The sequence below is a fragment of the Piliocolobus tephrosceles genome, chromosome 11 (assembly GCF_002776525.5).
Source record: "Piliocolobus tephrosceles isolate RC106 chromosome 11, ASM277652v3, whole genome shotgun sequence".
In the NCBI taxonomy this organism is placed as follows: Eukaryota; Metazoa; Chordata; class Mammalia; order Primates; family Cercopithecidae; genus Piliocolobus; species Piliocolobus tephrosceles.
Window position 1 is genome coordinate 89847547 of NC_045444.1, and position 16585 is coordinate 89864131.

Below are 16585 nucleotides of genomic sequence, written 5' to 3' on the forward strand. Positions count from 1 at the left end.
TACCCAGTGTCTATTGCCAAGTCTTAGGAGCACAATAATTGTTTTTTCATGAGATTATTTCAGAAACAAGTTATTGAAAGGAACCCTTTGATCAGGGCATAACTGAAATCCCTTTGGTTCTCATTATTTCTTAATCTAATCCAGCCAATGAAATAGGAATACCAATTTATCATTCATGTTGCCAGTGGTAAGGGGGGTGGGTCATAGAAACACATAGGGCTAATTATGAGTTAACAGTCTCTACTTTAAATGTAAATATGAAGCACCTTGTGGTCAAGAAGAATATACATATATCCACATGTGAGTATGTATATGTATACTTACATAAACCTTGTTTGTTAATGAATCAGTAATGTAGCATGTAAGTATTAAAGCCTTTAGGAGAAAGTAGCATGTATTTTACTGCTCATAATTTCTTAAAAGCTTTTGAAAAAAAGTTCATAAAGTGAATGTTGGTTCCAAGAGATGTATCTAAATATAGTTCTATGAGATATAGGAGTTCCTGAATGGGTGCGCTGTTTCACAAAGAGAAAGTGTCAGGCTTAATAACCCCTGAATGGTATTAAAAGCAACTAAAAAGGTAGAAAACAATGTTGGGATAGTGCTATTGCAAAATAAAAGCCATTTCACATATTTTCTAAATGATTTGTGAAGTTACAGCACCACCATAAATGTCTAAAATGTCTAGAAGAATACTGATGTGATGGGGCTTTAGCAAAATATAAATAAGGAGCAGGAGCAGGAAGATTTTTTTTTCCCCCCAAAGTCTGTCTTTGTTTGTTGCCCAGGCTGGAGTGCAGTGGCGCAATCTCGGCTCACTGCAACCTCCACCTCCTGGGTTCAAGCGATTCTCCTTCCTCAGCCTCCCAAGTAGCTGGAACTACAGGTGCTTGCCACCATGTCCCCTCTCTTTTTTTTTTTTTGAGATGGAGTCTCGCTCTGTCATCCAGGCTGGAGTGCAGTGGCTGGATGTCAGCTCACTGCAAGCTCTGCCTTCCGGGTTTACGCCATTCTCCTGCCTCAGCCTCCCAAGTAGCTGGGACTACAGGCGCCCGCCACCTTGCCCGGCTAGTTTTTTTGTATTTTTTAGTAGAGACGGGGTTTCACCGGGTTAGCCAGGATGGTCTCGATCTCCTGACCTTGTGATCCGCCCGTCTCGGCCTCCCAAAGTGCTAGGATTACAGGCTTGAGCCACCGTGCCCGGCTTTTTTTTTTTTTTTTAATAGAGACAAGGTTTCACCAGGTTGGTCAGGCTGGTCTCTTGACTCCTGACCTCAACTGATCCACTTCCATCTGGGATTGCAAAGGTCATCCCAAATTCTACTTTTCTCCAAGGCAAACCTTTAACAAGGTGGTCCAAATTAATTCAGATATCACATCATTTTCTTTTTGGACCATGTAAGATCTCATCTAACTAGAATGTCTGTGAGCCAGAATATACTGTCTTTCTTGGAGTTGAGCAGAAAACAAACCATTCTAAGAGAATTAATCAGAATTTTTAGCAAAGAATTGTCGCAATAGTCAGTTCTAATCCTAGTCATTTTGTTACTGCCTTGGCCTCCCAAAGTGCTGGGATAACAGGTGTGAGCCATCGCGTCCAGCCTGAATTCACTTTTACCTACCTCTTGTTCTACATTGGTATTCATGTTCAGAAAATACTACTCTTATAAATTGTTTATTTCCTTCACTGGGAAAAAAATATAAGCATCTAAACTCGCATGGGCTATATAACATACATATATATATCATCTAAATGTGATGTTCAGTAACGGCTTTAGAAGTAGTGTTTAGAGTGCTTATTTTGTCTAATATTCTCAGAGTATAAAGCTGTAAAAATAAGATGTAAAAGCTTAATTTTTCCAAACTTTTTAAATTGGACATTTAAAATACAAGCTTCAGTGATGCTTCAAAGAACTCTATAAATAACCAAGAAGGTTATACTTGGAAAGTGTGTATATTTCATCAGCACAGACTCATCATTTAGGTTTGGTTTGCTTGAAAAGCCTTTTACTGTTTATATCTAAACGTTGCTTTGTGCACACAGCTGTAATTCTCATAGCTCTTCTACTTATGATCTCTTTATAAATTCTAGTCACATGGTGAGCCTATCTTCACATTAACTTCATTCTTGTATATTGTGAAAATTATGTAACAGAATCTAAGTTTGGAGATCTTTTGGTGGTTATTGGGAGAGTCTTGTCTTATGAGGAATCATTTTAGCTAAATGAAATGAAAACAAGTTTGCTCCCTGCTCTTCTTTGCCTGTTCACAAAATGACTAGGATTAGAACTGAATATTGCAACAATTCTTTGCTCAGAATTCTGCTTAAATTCACTTAAAATGGTTTGTTTTCAGCTCAACTCCAAGAAAGACAGTATATTCTGGCTCACAGACATTCTTGTCAGATGAGATCTTACATGGTCCAACAAGAAAATGATGTGGTATCTGAATTAATTTGGACCACCTTGTTAAAGGTTTGTGCTGGAGAAAAATAGAATTTGGGATGACCTTTGTAACCGCAGATGGAACTGAATTTTTGAACATGCCTTAGACTAGCTTTGAAAAAAGTCTAACTTGTTACCAAGTCATTCTTCTAAGGAAGAACTGCGATTGATCTTTCCCTGGCTGCTGGTGGACTTCTTTTTTTTGAGATGGCGTTTCGCTCTTGTTGCCCAGGCTGGAGTGCAGTGGTGTGATCTCAGCTCATTGCAACCTCTGCCTCCTGGGTTCAAGTGATTCTCCTGGCTCAGCCTCCCGAGTAGCTGGGATTACAGGCACCTGCCACCACGCCTGGCTAATTTGTGTATTTTTAGTAGAGATGGGATTTCACCATGTTGGCCAGGCTGGTCTTGAACTCCTGACCTCAGGTAATGCACCCCCCTTGGCCTTCCAAAGTGATGGGATTACAGGCATGAGCCAGCGTGCCTGGCCGCTGGTGTACTTCTTAAAACCACTATGGCTTCAGATTTTCACTTTCAGAAGTAGAAAAGAAATAAGCGTATTCATCTTAAAAAAAAACAACCTCAGTCTACCCACAAAAAGACTGCTGTAGGTTAAGCACCTAGTCATTCTTTTTTTAGCTGAGTACCAAAAGGTCATTTTTTATATTTGGTAGAGAAACAGTGACTGAAGTGGGAAATTTCCCACTTTTCTGTTACATGGAAGGTTAGAATATATGCCAACAGAAAAGGAGCATTTCATCTTGGATGTGAACACATGCCTTGTCTCTACTCTTCTAGTGCCAGTTGCTGCCTGCTACTGTTTCTCAGTTTTATCTTTTTTGTCTGTGCTACGTTCTCTTTTCATTGTCTTCTGCTTACCCTTGGAAATGGTATTATGAACATATCAACAGTTGTTATAAGCCTCTGAGTGGGAAGCAGACACGCAAATCAAGGATTTACTGCCAAGAATTATGACTTTAGGGAAGAACCTAACCAAAGATGTCTTTTAAAGAAAGGTACCAATTTCTAGGGTTATACTACTCTGTTCTTTGCATCTAGATATTCAAGATTATCTGCTTAATTCTTGTCTGTGCATTTATATGTCCTCCCTGCATCTGTCCATAGCATCAACTCTAGCTATTTTGCATAATCTCAACCCAAATGTATCATATCATTCTCTCTCCCTGACTTACCCATTTACCATCCCATTTCTTTCCCAGTACTACCTACCAGGCTTAACATAATTAATGACATCTCCATCTTCATAGTTACAAAGGGTAAAAATCTAAGAATGATCTTCAACTTGTTGTTGTCCTTGATATGCTAGCTAAATCATTAGTTGCCAAGTACTCTCTTCCCACACTTTTAAAGTTCTCTCCTTTTCTAGAAACTGCTTTAATTTATTACGTGCCAGCCACTGGGTTATGCTTTCCACATCCATTGTCTTTTTTTAGTCTTTGAAGCCACTATGTGAAGTAGGTTACTTTACCTTGTTTTCATATCACATTTATGGAATAGGCCTGAAGAAGTTAATTGACTAACTATCCATACAGCCAGGAAATGATGGATTAGAGATTTGAGGCTGAGTGACTTGAAAATCTAACTTGTTTCCACTAAGCACTCTTCCACCAGGCATATAAGATCCTTCCCTATTTCATAGCCTCCCATTGATATTTCTGGGTTTTTAACTTTATCTTTGGGTATCTTTTCCTAGCCATATGGAAGCATTTCTGGTCCTGTGAACTGGTTATGCTGTTTTATGCCTCTGAGCCTTCACCCTCACTTGGTTCTCTCAACTTGATTATCTTTCTCAACCCCTGTCAGCCTGGTGGGTTCCTTTCTTCAAGTCCCTGTTGAGAGGTCATTTCATTGTAGCCCTCCTCACCTCCACCACTACTTCCGGGGAATTGCTACAAATATTGTTGGATTAAGATTATCATGTATTCTTCTATTTCAATAGAATGTGATCACCTTAGAGCAGAGACGTGTTCATCTTTTTAGTTTTATTAGTCTTAACTATATTTTGGAGCGAATACAGTCATTTTCTCTTTATAAGAAAATGCATATCATACTTCGTACCCATTCTAAAGGAAACTGTAACTGTAATCTTTCTTTTTTTGGTTTTTGCCTCTTTAGTTTCCACAGATACCTGGCTTGTTAGTGCATTTATATATGTTAAACATTTGTTGACAGTTTACTAGTTCTAGGCACTGTGCCAGGTGATTGAGTTGCAGGGAAATCTACCTTGGGAAGGAGAGTGGAATGATTTGATTAAGGCCCGCACTTTTCTACACCATCAGGGTGAAATGTACCAATGAGTTCGGATTATGAAAAATTGTAATGACATAGCACCCGATTCTCAGAGGATGGGTTTGATAACTGTTTTCATAGCAGGTGTTTGCCACTTACTTAGTAGGAAGTCAGTATTTGTCTAATTAATGAATGAAGAACCAATTAACTTGCCTATTATTAGAGTAATAAAAAGTATACATTTAGAGTGTTGGGATGTAATATTTTTTTCTCTCTGTATTGACAAACATTTAAATGTAAAATTCAGAAAACAACATCATGGTAACCTGCAGAAGTGCTTTCGTTGAGAAGGCATGATGTTATGATATGAAAAAAGATCAGTTGTATGTTATATATATATAAAACATATGATTATGTTATATATATATTTAACATATCTTTGTATGCTAAATGCTTCCTGTTGTGATTTTCACAAACTTACCAAAAATTCTCCCAGTACTTTGTTTTATGTGTTAATGAGTTGTCCCTCAACAGGGGATCCTTGAGATCACTGATAAAATGTTTGTGAATGGTAGTTTCCCTCCTTTATGTATTTATTTTATTGTATTATCCTTTCCTTTTAATGTAACTCGCCCTTATCCCTTATCCTCCACACCTTTTTTGTTTTTGCAGTATCTCTTGCTCCTCCTCCTCCCTCCATCCTACAGGTAACTCCTCAGTTACCTTTAATGGGATTTGTGGCCAGAGTCCAAGAAAATAGTAAGTTTATGTCTTCTTTATGCTGTAGATCAGATTATAGGCATAAAATGTCATTTATATGTGATTGACTGGATAGTCATTCATTTGCTGATACTTCAGACATTTCAATATTATGAACAAGTCACTATCTGGCTAGTGGAGATAAAATAGAGAAATTTTCTACTTTTAAATAACTAATAGTAAAGATATAAGACAAATACATATAAAACAAGGCACATATAAGAAAAGAAAGATCACCTCCAACTGAGGAGGTATTGTTTAATCACTAGATATCCCATCTTTTTCTCTGGGTTGCTCAGATAAGTGGTAGTCTAGTTTCTTATCACTGGAGTTTTAGGGGTATTACAGGTGGCCTGAGAATCTTTACAGGTGGCCTGAGAATCTTCCTCCAGTTTTGTGATTTCAAATATCAGAAGGGCCATTTATGGTAGGGCTCAGAGGACGAGGCTGCCAGTCTGTCTCCCAAGAGGCCTCATAGGTTGGGAATGAATTTCCCTTGGCCTGTTCAGGTAACTAATTTTGTTGATACCTTGAGTCTTCTAGGGAAGCATTATGGAGCTCAGGAGACCGATGACAAATCAGGAGGCCTGTATCAACATTCAGTGAGGAATTGCTGTCACAGAGACCAGTGAACATAGACTGTACGATGGACGAATCGTCTTCCTATGGGCAGTCTTTGTGAGGGTTACATCACAATAATAAGGTTACATGATTTGAACTAGGAGAATGATATTAAAGATCTCATGTCATCAGACCAAAGTAGTCCAGTGTATATCTCTCATAACAAGGATGGATGACCTTACTGGTGGTATAGAAAAATTTGCAATCTGTGGCTTAGGATTCCTGGTTATTTGGAAATAGGCACTGCAGTACCAGAATGTAAACTCTATAAGAGCAAGGATTTTTGCCTGTTTTGCTTGCTAGCTGTTTTCCCAGCACTTGGAAAAACATCTGACACATAGCAGGCACTTTTGGTCGCCCCTTTTTTCTGCTTCTGTAGCTGACTAAATGCCCCCCTTTAATCAGCACATTCTTCTAGATGCGGTTGTATTTTAACTAATAATTCAGTCTTACTGGCCTGAGGGCTCAGTGTCTTTCAGATGCCTTTGCATCTGTATTTACTAATTTCTGAAAATAGTCTATTTTACTTAACTTTTGTTTATTGGAAGGTACTCCATGAACACCTGTAATGTTTACCACATTGTGACTTTGTAAGATGTTTTGTTGAGTTTAAGAGCTATTTTCATATATAATTAGGTAGATTTCATATGTTTTAAATTATGCTATTGGGGCCCACTCTTCTTTAGCTTGGGTGTGACCCACATTGGCTCGAGGAGAAAACTGCCTCTCAGCAAGATTCAACTATTAATAGTTCAGCATGTGCCAAGCACAGCCATAGTGTGATCCTCTGCCAGGCTTGTGAGGGCAAGTGTGGGATACAAGGTCACTGTTCTCAGGTTTTAAAAAATGTCTGCTGCATCTAAACAGGGTAAGTACCAAGTAGAAAAGGATTTAATTACAGTACCAGAATTGAAGGACTTTCCAATGCTGGTTCCATTCTACATACTCCGTACAAAGTGGAAAGTCTAAGTAAATGTCATTACAGTAAAAGAGAATTTTCTTCCATCACAAATCCTGTTTAATTACAATGATTAATGAAGGTAGTCACTTGAATAATACCCTGGGAGTTTTTTCTGTTTTTCTATTGTGATGAGCATGCACCTTAGAGAATTCTCCCAATCAATTGCTACTGCATGTTCTGTGAGATGTTGTCATTCATTCTGAACAAAAGTGGTTCTGAGCAGCTTCTGGAGTAAAGGCCAGATTTTGAAACTGACATTGAAGACTAATCCATTAATGAAGCATGAATGTTTGTATAGCAACTAAGTGTCATTTTCTTAGCAAAAAATGAGACTCAAAAGTTGAATAGGATTTAAAGCAGGATGTCATTGGTTTTCGCCAGTCACCAGTGAAAGCTGCAAACTTTGTAGAAACAGCAAAATGTTTCATGAACCAAACCTAAGAAATATTGTTTTAATTTAATAGTAAAGTGCATGAGTATCAATTTAAGACTTAGAAATGTTTTAAGTAGATGACTGCAAAACATTATTATAGCAGCACTACCCATATTTTAAAAAGTCATTCCCTAATTTGGCCACCCTGTCACAGTTGATTGCCTTTTAGATTAGTCTTTTTCATCTCTTCCTACAATCATATATGTTTCTCATGTATACTATGTATTAAAAAATTGTGTATGAGGTGTGCTGTGACTAATTTTACAGGCGTGGCAGGACTTAAACATTCAAATAATGTTTAAGTCTTTAAACTCTTTTAAAAAACATTCACCTTGGGAAGATACATGCTTTTCTTTTGGTATGTCTTCAAAGATAATTCTTTGTAATTATCTTCAAAGCTTTCCAGGTATATTATTTCGAAGATATTCTGTGGTAGCAAATACTGTGCATTAAGTTTAATGTTTGGAAGAAGTCTGGAATAATTTGAAACCAGTTATAGTGACCTAGTTATACTGGGGTAAGAAGTACAGCTATGACCCTGTTATTCGCCTTAAAATCTTTCTGTGGCTCCCCATGGCTCTTTGGATAGAGTCCAAACTGCTGTAAGGCCCTTCCTTCCTCATCCTCTTCAGCTTCCTCATGCCTCTGGCTACTGAATTTTGGACAGTTCTTTGAAAGTTTCTTGCTTTCTTACCTTCCTACTTGTATTGTCCTTTTTTTTTTTTTTTTGAGACAGACTCACTGTGTCACCCAGGCTGGAGTACGGTGGTGTGATCTTGGCTCACTGCCACCTTCCCCTCTCGGGTTCAAGTGATTCTCGTGCCTCAGCCTCGCGAGTAGCTGAGATTACACGTGTGCGCCACCACATGCGGCTAATTTTTGTATTTTTAGTAGAAACGGGGTTTCGCCATATTGGCCAGGCTGGTCTTGAACTCCCGAGCTCAAGTGATCCGCCTGCCTCAGCCTCCCAAAGTGCTGGGATTGCAGGCGTGAGCCTCCCCACCTGGCCTTGTTTTGTTCTTTATATCTGACATGAAATATCAATCCCTACGCTATCCTCCCCTCCCCGCTTCCTCCCCATTAACTCTTACTCTTCCTTCAGGTTTCAAGAAGCCTTTCCTCACCCACATAACAAGTGTGGTTTATGCTGTGTGCTCCTGTAGTATCTTAAAGCACACACTACACTCAATTGTAAATGAAGATTTGGTCGTTCGTGTCTTCATGACTTTTGCCTACTGCCCTTTTCTCAATGCTGAGCATAATATCCAGCCATATTAGTTAATGTTTGTTGAATAAATACTAATGAAGCATGACTTGAATTTTAAAATTTATCTCAGCCCATAGTAGTGTAGCTTTTAAGATAACAGGCATTGGAGTTCAGGTGCTTTTCCACTTACTTGCTGTCGGAATACTTAATCTTGGAAAGCCAGTTTCCACATCTATAAAATGAAAAACGCCACCTCCCAACGTAAAGATGAAATGCAATAATGCATTACAAAGGGCTAGCTGAGTAATTGGAACATTTTAAGTCAAAAGTGATAGGTTATTAAACTGGCAGTTACAAGAAAAGTAAAAATGACCAATGGCAGCATCTTTGAATAATTTTGTAGTGACATTTCTCAAGGTTATTGTTTTGAAAGTTCCTTTGGCTCTATGGTTCTGTGCAATTGTTTAAAGTCTTTTTATCTTACAAATGGAAATAGGATAAATTGCTCTTTCTCACCCAAGTACATGGTAAATCACGTGTCTATATCCTTTGTTTATTAATAAAAACTATTTGGATGAAAGACATTCTATTTAATGACTGAAGTTTTAAAGTTTATAAAGTAGATCAGTATAGAGGGGCACAGCAGATGGGAAGAATACTGATAAGACAGCATGGTGTTGATGTGGCTGGCTCCCACCAGGCATCAGCAGTCTTCGAAAATCCATTTAATTGGCCAGGCACGGTGGCTCACACCTGTAATCCCAGCACTTTGGGAGGCTGAGGTGGGCGGATCATGAGGTCAGGAAATCGAGACCATCCTGGCTAACACAGTGAAACCCCATCTGTACTAAAAATACAAAAAATTAGCCCAGTGTGGTGGCGGGCGCCTGTGGTTCCAGCTACTTGGGAGGCTGAGGCAGGAGAATGGTGTGAACCCAGGAGGCGGAGCTTGCAGTGAGCCAAGGTTGCACCACAGCACTCCAGCCTGGGTTACAGAGCAAGACTCTGTCTCAAAAAAAAAAAAAAAAAATCCATTTAATTCAATTGGTGGGCTTAGATTAAAAAATACTAAATAAATTGGATTGCGTAGAGAATCACATGGGAACTATACTCGTACCTCATAAATAAGAATTAGTGCCGTTCATTAAACCCGGGGAGCTGATAAACACAGGTTTATTCATTTCATTCTGTTTAGCTGTGCTCAAGTATGTACCAACCATTTTGAAAGCTTAAAGTAGCTGAGTCTGAAGATAATCTTTTTGATGTTACTATATATTGACATGCAAGCTGTGGAGGCAGATCTCCATGGGAGATATTTTAAATTACTCTGATAGTACACTTGAACATTTAGCCTGAAGAAATTCTGGATGATAGTCTGAATTAGAAGAAATTCTATAAACAAACATCTTCATAGATGAAGTAACCTAAGTTTGTTGATGATTTTTTTCCTCTTGGATTTGGTAAAATGCTATTTTAGAAAAATTCATGAAGAGGAAAGTAGTGGGTTATTAAAATTTTACTATTCCCTGGACTCATTTAAGGGAAAACATATTTTAAAAATTTGTGAAATATGGTTTTCATTGTTAGTATTTCTGATAACTTATCCTTGAATACAGTGCTCAGCTGTATTGTACTGATCCCCGCTTTTTTGATTTTTTTTTTTTTTTTTTTTTGCTGTTGTTGTTTTTGAGACGCAGTCTTGCTCTATGACCCAGGCTGGAGTGGCGTGATCTCGACTCACAGAAACCTCCACCTCCCCAGTTCAAGTGATTCTTGTGCCTTGGCCTCCTGAGTAGCTGGGATTATAGGCGCCCACGACCATGTGTGGCTAATTTTTGTATTTTTAGTAGAGACAGGGTTTCACCATGTTGCCCAGGCTGATCTCGAACTTCTGACCACAGGTGATCCGCCCACCTCGGCCTCCCAAAGTGCTGGGATTACAGGCGCAAGCCACCGCTCCTGGCTGTACTGATCTCTTTAAAAAGAAGATTTGTATTAGTATAAACAGGTTCCAGAGGCTCAGTTAGTAATTATTTTGTCTAAACTTTATTCAGTATCCATTAGCACTAATGCAAGGGCAACAGAAGGAGAACGTCATACTTGGAGCTCTAGAACATTATAGTTGGTGGGAAGATTTCTCTTGCTCATTCGTTTTTTGAAGGAATATTATATTTATTTTCAAGTCTAGGTTTATATTCCATGAACCCAGAAGCTTGGATAGGAAATACTGAACTTCACATAACGTATAGTTTTGTTGTCAGCCTGATACGTTCTTAGTTTCAGATGCGCCACCTCCACCGCCTCCTGTGGAAGAACCAGTCTTTGATGAGTCTCCCCCACCTCCTCCTCCCCCAGAAGATTACGAAGAGGAGGAAGCTGCTGTGGTTGAGTATAGTGATCCTTATGCTGAAGAGGACCCGCCGTGGGCTCCACGTTCTTACTTGGAAAAGGGTAAGTTTCAGAAGGATATCTGGATAGATGGGAAGAAACCTCTACGTAGAAATGAAATTTACTGGTACTGAAGAAAATCTTGTTTATTTTTTACAATGTGAAGTTTCATTTATTTGTATTTGCATTTTTACTGAGTTTACAAGGTTCATGAGTTTGAAAGTTACACTAGTAAAATTCTGTGAATATTTGATTTTATAAAACTGATGGTTATCTATATTGTTCCTATTGGACATGCTTTTTGTGAATGGTTTCTATAAGTGTTTTTCTGTTTCCTTTGGCCTCAGGAAGATTATTTTTCCACATTATTATTCCTACCTCCATGCTTTAGAACATTACTTTGTGTCACCTTATAATCAGATACTTCAGTTGAAATGTTTCCATATGAAACTTTCTTCCACAGAATAATGGTTTCTCAGTTTCTTTGCCAAGTAATATTGGGCATTTCTTTTAGTGAAAAGCTTCTTTGATATTAGCTAATTATGATGTAGCACTTTGGGATACAAGCTTTCAAATCCATCAAGACTAATCAGCTCAGAAAAAAATGTGTGCTGTTTGGAAGGAAATTTTCTTTTAAGAAAATCAAAGCTACTAACCCACTGAGTCTGAAAGCTGGCTACACATTAGAATCACTTGGAGATCTTTTATAAAGAAATAATAGGCTTTTGGCCAAGAGAGAGCAACAGTAATCAGGTTTACCCTCCCTCCTAAAACAGGAATTTAAAAACCCCACAAAATAGTGGTTTTCAGACATTGAACAACAGGCACTGGAAAGGAGGAAATAAAATTTTTTCTCTTAGGTAGCTACTATAAATGCCACATGTGATCAAGAAAGCAAAGGAAAACATGAACATGAGAGAGACATGGAATATGTCTTTAAAAAGAGAGAGAAAGAGAAACATAATATTTCTGGAGATGAAAAACACACGCTGCAGAAGAAAGCATTAGCAACCTTGATGCCGTGACAATAGAAACTATCCAAAATAAGGCACAGAGAAAAAAATGGAAAAAAAGGCAAAAAGGAAAACAGAGCAACAGATAATGTGAGACAAGATCAAATAGTGTTTATATATTTGTAAATGGAGTCCCCAGGAGATGTGAGAGGAAAAGGAGTTGAAACAATCTTAGACAAAATGTTTCCACATTTGATGAAAACTGTATTAGTTATGTATTGCTACCTAACACGTTATTCCAGAAATTAGTGGCTTAAACAAAACATCCATTATGTCCCAGTTTCTCTGCATGGCTCAGCTGGGCCCTCTGGTTCAGGGACTCTTCACACGGCTACAATCAAGGTATCAGCTGAGGCTGCAATAATCTCAGGGCTTGACTGAGGGAAACTTTACTTTCAGGCTTGCTTGTGGTTATTGGCAGGGTTTAGTTCCTTGTGGGTTGTTGGCCTGAGGGCCTCAGCTTCTTCATTGGCTGTTGGCCACAGGCTGCCCACAATTCTGGACCCCATAGGCCTCTCTGTAGGGCAGCTCACAACATGGCAGCTAACTTCATTAGAATGAACAATCAAGAAGTGCCAAAAAGAGAATGCAAGCAAGACACTAGTCCTTTTTTCACCTCATCTCAGAAGTGTTGACCTGTCATTTTTGCCATTTTCTGTTCATTAAAGCAAGTTAATGGGATTAGTCAACACTGAAGGGGTAGCAATTACATAAAGGCATGAATACTATGAGGCAGAAATCACTGGGAGCTGTTTTAGAAGTAGTCTGCCACAAAACTATAAACTCACAGATCCAAGAAGTTCAGTAAACCCCAAATAGAAGAAACAAAGAAAGTCTTGCCCAAGGCACATCATAATTAATTTGCTAAAAACCAGTACCTTAGAAAATCTTAAAGATGATCAGAGGCAAAATGACACATTACGTACAGAGGAACAGAGATCAGAATGACTGCATGGTTCTCATCAAAAAGCTGTTAAGTCAGAGAATTGAGCAAAATATTTAAAGTAATGACGGAAAATGTCAACCCAATGTCCTTTTCTTAGCAAAAATATCCTTCCTAAATTAAAGTTGGTTTTTTTTTGTTGTTGTTTGTTTGTTTTTTTGAGACGGAGTTTCGCTCTTGTTGCCTAGGCTGGAGTGCAATGGTGCGATCTCGGCTCATAGCAACCTCCACTTCCCTAGTTCAAGACATTCTCCTGCCTCAGCCTCCAGAGTAGCTGGGATTACAGGCATGTGCCACCACGCCCGGCTAATTTTGTAGTTTTAGTAGAGACGGGATTTCTCCATGTTGGTCAGGCTGGTCTCGATCTCTGGACCTCTGTGATCTGCCTGCCTCAGCCTCCCAAAGTGCTGGGATTACAGGTGTGAGCCACTGCGCCCAGCCCTAAATTAAAGATCTTTACAGACCAAAAAAAAGGAGGGATGCATAGGAATTAATAACTAGTACATATATGCTAAGAGATACTAAAATAAACTTTTCCAGGCAAAAAAAAAGTGATAGCAGATGAAATCTCAGTTCTACAAAAAGAAGTGAGGAATAAGTGGTAAATACATGCGTAAATATAAAGACATTTCCCCATATCTTAGTCTCTTTTGAAGATCACTGATATAAAAAATAATTTATTATTTAGAGTAAATACAAAAGTAGCTTTATTGGCATAAATAATGAGAGGGGGAAACACAAGTCTAGTCCCCCCTCAGTACACTCAGGGGATAGGCTCCAGGATCCCCCAATATACCAAAATTCATGCATACTCAAGTCCCCCAGCCCTGTGGAACCTGCATATACAAAAAGTTGGCCCTCTGTAATACATGGGTTTTTCATCCCATGAATACTATATTTTTGATTTGCATTTGGTTGAATCCACATGCAAGTGGACCTACGTAGTTCAAACCCATGGACCTATACAATTTACAGGTCCACTGTATACTCACTCATCTAAGGTCCATATACTACCTATGATGTAAAATGCTCTTTGAAAATAGGGTAAGATAAATTAAAGGTGTATATTGTAAACTTTAGAATAAGCAACGAGAACAAAGAAAACAAAGAGGTTTTGCAAATATGCAAGTAGGAAAGATAAAATAGTCAAAATAGGCAGGAAAAAATGAAACAAATAGAATTCGAATAGCAGGATAGTAGATTAAAGGTCACCATATATAGATCTATGCTAGCTATCCATTTATCTGAGTTTTCTCCCATGTGTACATGAGGTATACACGTTAATGAAGAAAAAAAATTTTTGAAAAACTACCATATCAATAATTGCATCAGATGTAAAATATTTAAAGAAGTCAAGTTAAAGGGCAGAGATTGGGAGATTGGATAAAAAGGACCCAACTGTTATATACTGTCTACAAGAAATCCATTTTAAAATGTAAGGACACTTTTGGGCAAAAGTAAAAAGAATGGAACATTTATCAAAAGAAAGCTGGAATGGCTGTATTAATATGAGGCAAAGTGTATTTCAGAGCAAAGGATATTACCTGCAGTAAGGAATGGGCATTTCATAATAAGTGAATTATTTAATTAAAGAGGATATAACAGTCCTAAATATATACATACCTAATAATTGAGCTGCAAAAGACATGAAGCAAAAATAGACAAACCTGAAAGGAAAAAATACAAATTACAGTTATAGATTTCAACATTCCCCTCTAAACTGAGAGAAGAAACAGAAAATCAGTAAGGATTTAGAAAGACAGGAACAATACCTCAATCCCTCATTGAAATTTATGGGTCATTTCATCTAGTAACAGCAGAATGCACTTTCCTTTCAAGTGTATGAATGCACTGAATACATTTCACTGATATAGACCACATTCTGGACTATAAACAAATGCTTCAGGAAATGTAGAGCATTGGAATAATACAAAGTATGTTCTCTGAACACAATAGAATCTATAAACAACAGAAATATATCTGGGAAATCCCCAAATATCTAGAAATTAAATAACACACTACTAAGTAATCCATAAGAAGAAATCACAAGAGAAACTAGAGAATATTTTTAACTTAATGAAAATAAATATATACTGTATTAAAATGTGTAGGATACAGTACTTAGAGGAAATTTATAGCATCGAATGGGTATATTAGGAGAGAAAGCATTTGATAGGAGAGAAGTTGCAAGTTACCATGATCAGGAATGAAAGAGGGTACATAATCACAGAGTCTACAGATATTAAAAAGATAAATGAGTAAGGTTATCACTATACATTTAGCAACTTCGATGAAATGGACAGATTCTCTAAAAGATACAAACTGTTATACCAAAGCTTACTTAAAAAGAAATAGGTTAAAAAAAAAAAAAAGGATAACATGAATAACCCTATATATTTTGAAGAAATTGAGTTTGTAGTTGAAAACCTTCCCACAAAGAAAACTCCAGGCACAGATGGCTTCGCTGGAAGTTCTGTCAACCATTTAAGGAAGAAATAACAACACTGTATAAACTTTCCAGAAAACAGAAGTGGAGGGAATACTTGTCACCTGGTTTTATACGGCCAACATTACCTTGATATCAAAATTACAGACATAGAAAGAGAAAACTACAGATTGTTATTGCTCATAAACATAGACACACAAATTCTTAAGATTTTTACACATGAAATCCAGCAGTACATGAAAAGGATAATACATCATGACTAAGTGGAATTTATAACAGGAATGCAAGATTAATTTAACATTTGAAAAATCAGTCCATGTAATTCACCATTTTCACAAATTAAAAGGAAAAAAATAGGATCATTTCAGTTGACACAGAAAAAGTTATTTTGATAGTACACAACTCCTATTCGTGATAGAAATTCTAGAAAATTAGGAATAGAACGGAACTTCTTCAGCCTGAACAAAGGTATCTGTGAAAAACCTACAGCTAATACTAAAGTATGAAAACTGAATAGTACACCTTCTAAGGTCAGGTACAAGGCAATGATGTCTGCTCTCATCTTTCCTGTTCATTCGGAGGTGCCAGTTAGTGCAATAAGGCAAAAAACAAAAAAACAAAAAAAACCAAACCAAAAAACTTCATTTGCAGATTTGTAGAAGATATGATCTTATATGTAGCAAATGCTAAGAAATCGCCAGGCGCGGTGGCTCTGGCCTGTAATCCCAGCACTTTAGGAGGCGGAGGCGGGCGGATCACGAGGTCAGGAGATCGAGACCATCCTGGCTAACAGTGAAACCCTGTCTCTACTAAAAATAAAAAAATTAGCTGGGCGTGCTGGCGGGCGCCTGTAGTCCCAGCTACTCAGGAGGCTGAGGCAGGAGAATGGCGTGAACCCGGGAGGCGGAGCTTGCAGTGAGCGGAGATTGCCCCACTGCACTCCAGCCTGGGAGACAGAGACTCCGTCTCAAAAAAAAAGAAAAAGAAAAGAAAATCCTAAGAAATCTATTAAAAAGCAAGCTTAAGGCCGGGCGCGGTGGCTCACGCTTGTAATCCCAGCACTTTAGGAGGCCGAGGCGGGTGGATCATGAGGTCAGGAGCTCGAGACCATCCTGGCTGACAC

At 38.1% G+C, this 16585-nt stretch overlaps 1 protein-coding gene across 5 annotated transcripts in view; it reads left to right on the forward strand.

Moving 5' to 3' along the window:
- ABI2 (abl interactor 2) overlaps positions 1 to 16585 on the forward strand; it is a 116736-nt gene that overhangs the window by 80124 nt on the left and 20027 nt on the right. For 3 of the 5 annotated variants that reach the window (XM_023219285.2, XM_023219290.3, XM_031936507.1), the window contains exons 8-9: positions 5364 to 5450; positions 10950 to 11123. In XM_023219285.2, the coding sequence (XP_023075053.1) occupies positions 5364 to 5450; positions 10950 to 11123 (261 nt within the window). The remainder of the gene's footprint in view (positions 1 to 5363; positions 5451 to 10949; positions 11124 to 16585) is intronic. The other 2 variants (XM_023219299.3, XM_031936508.1) reach the window with 1 other exon arrangement.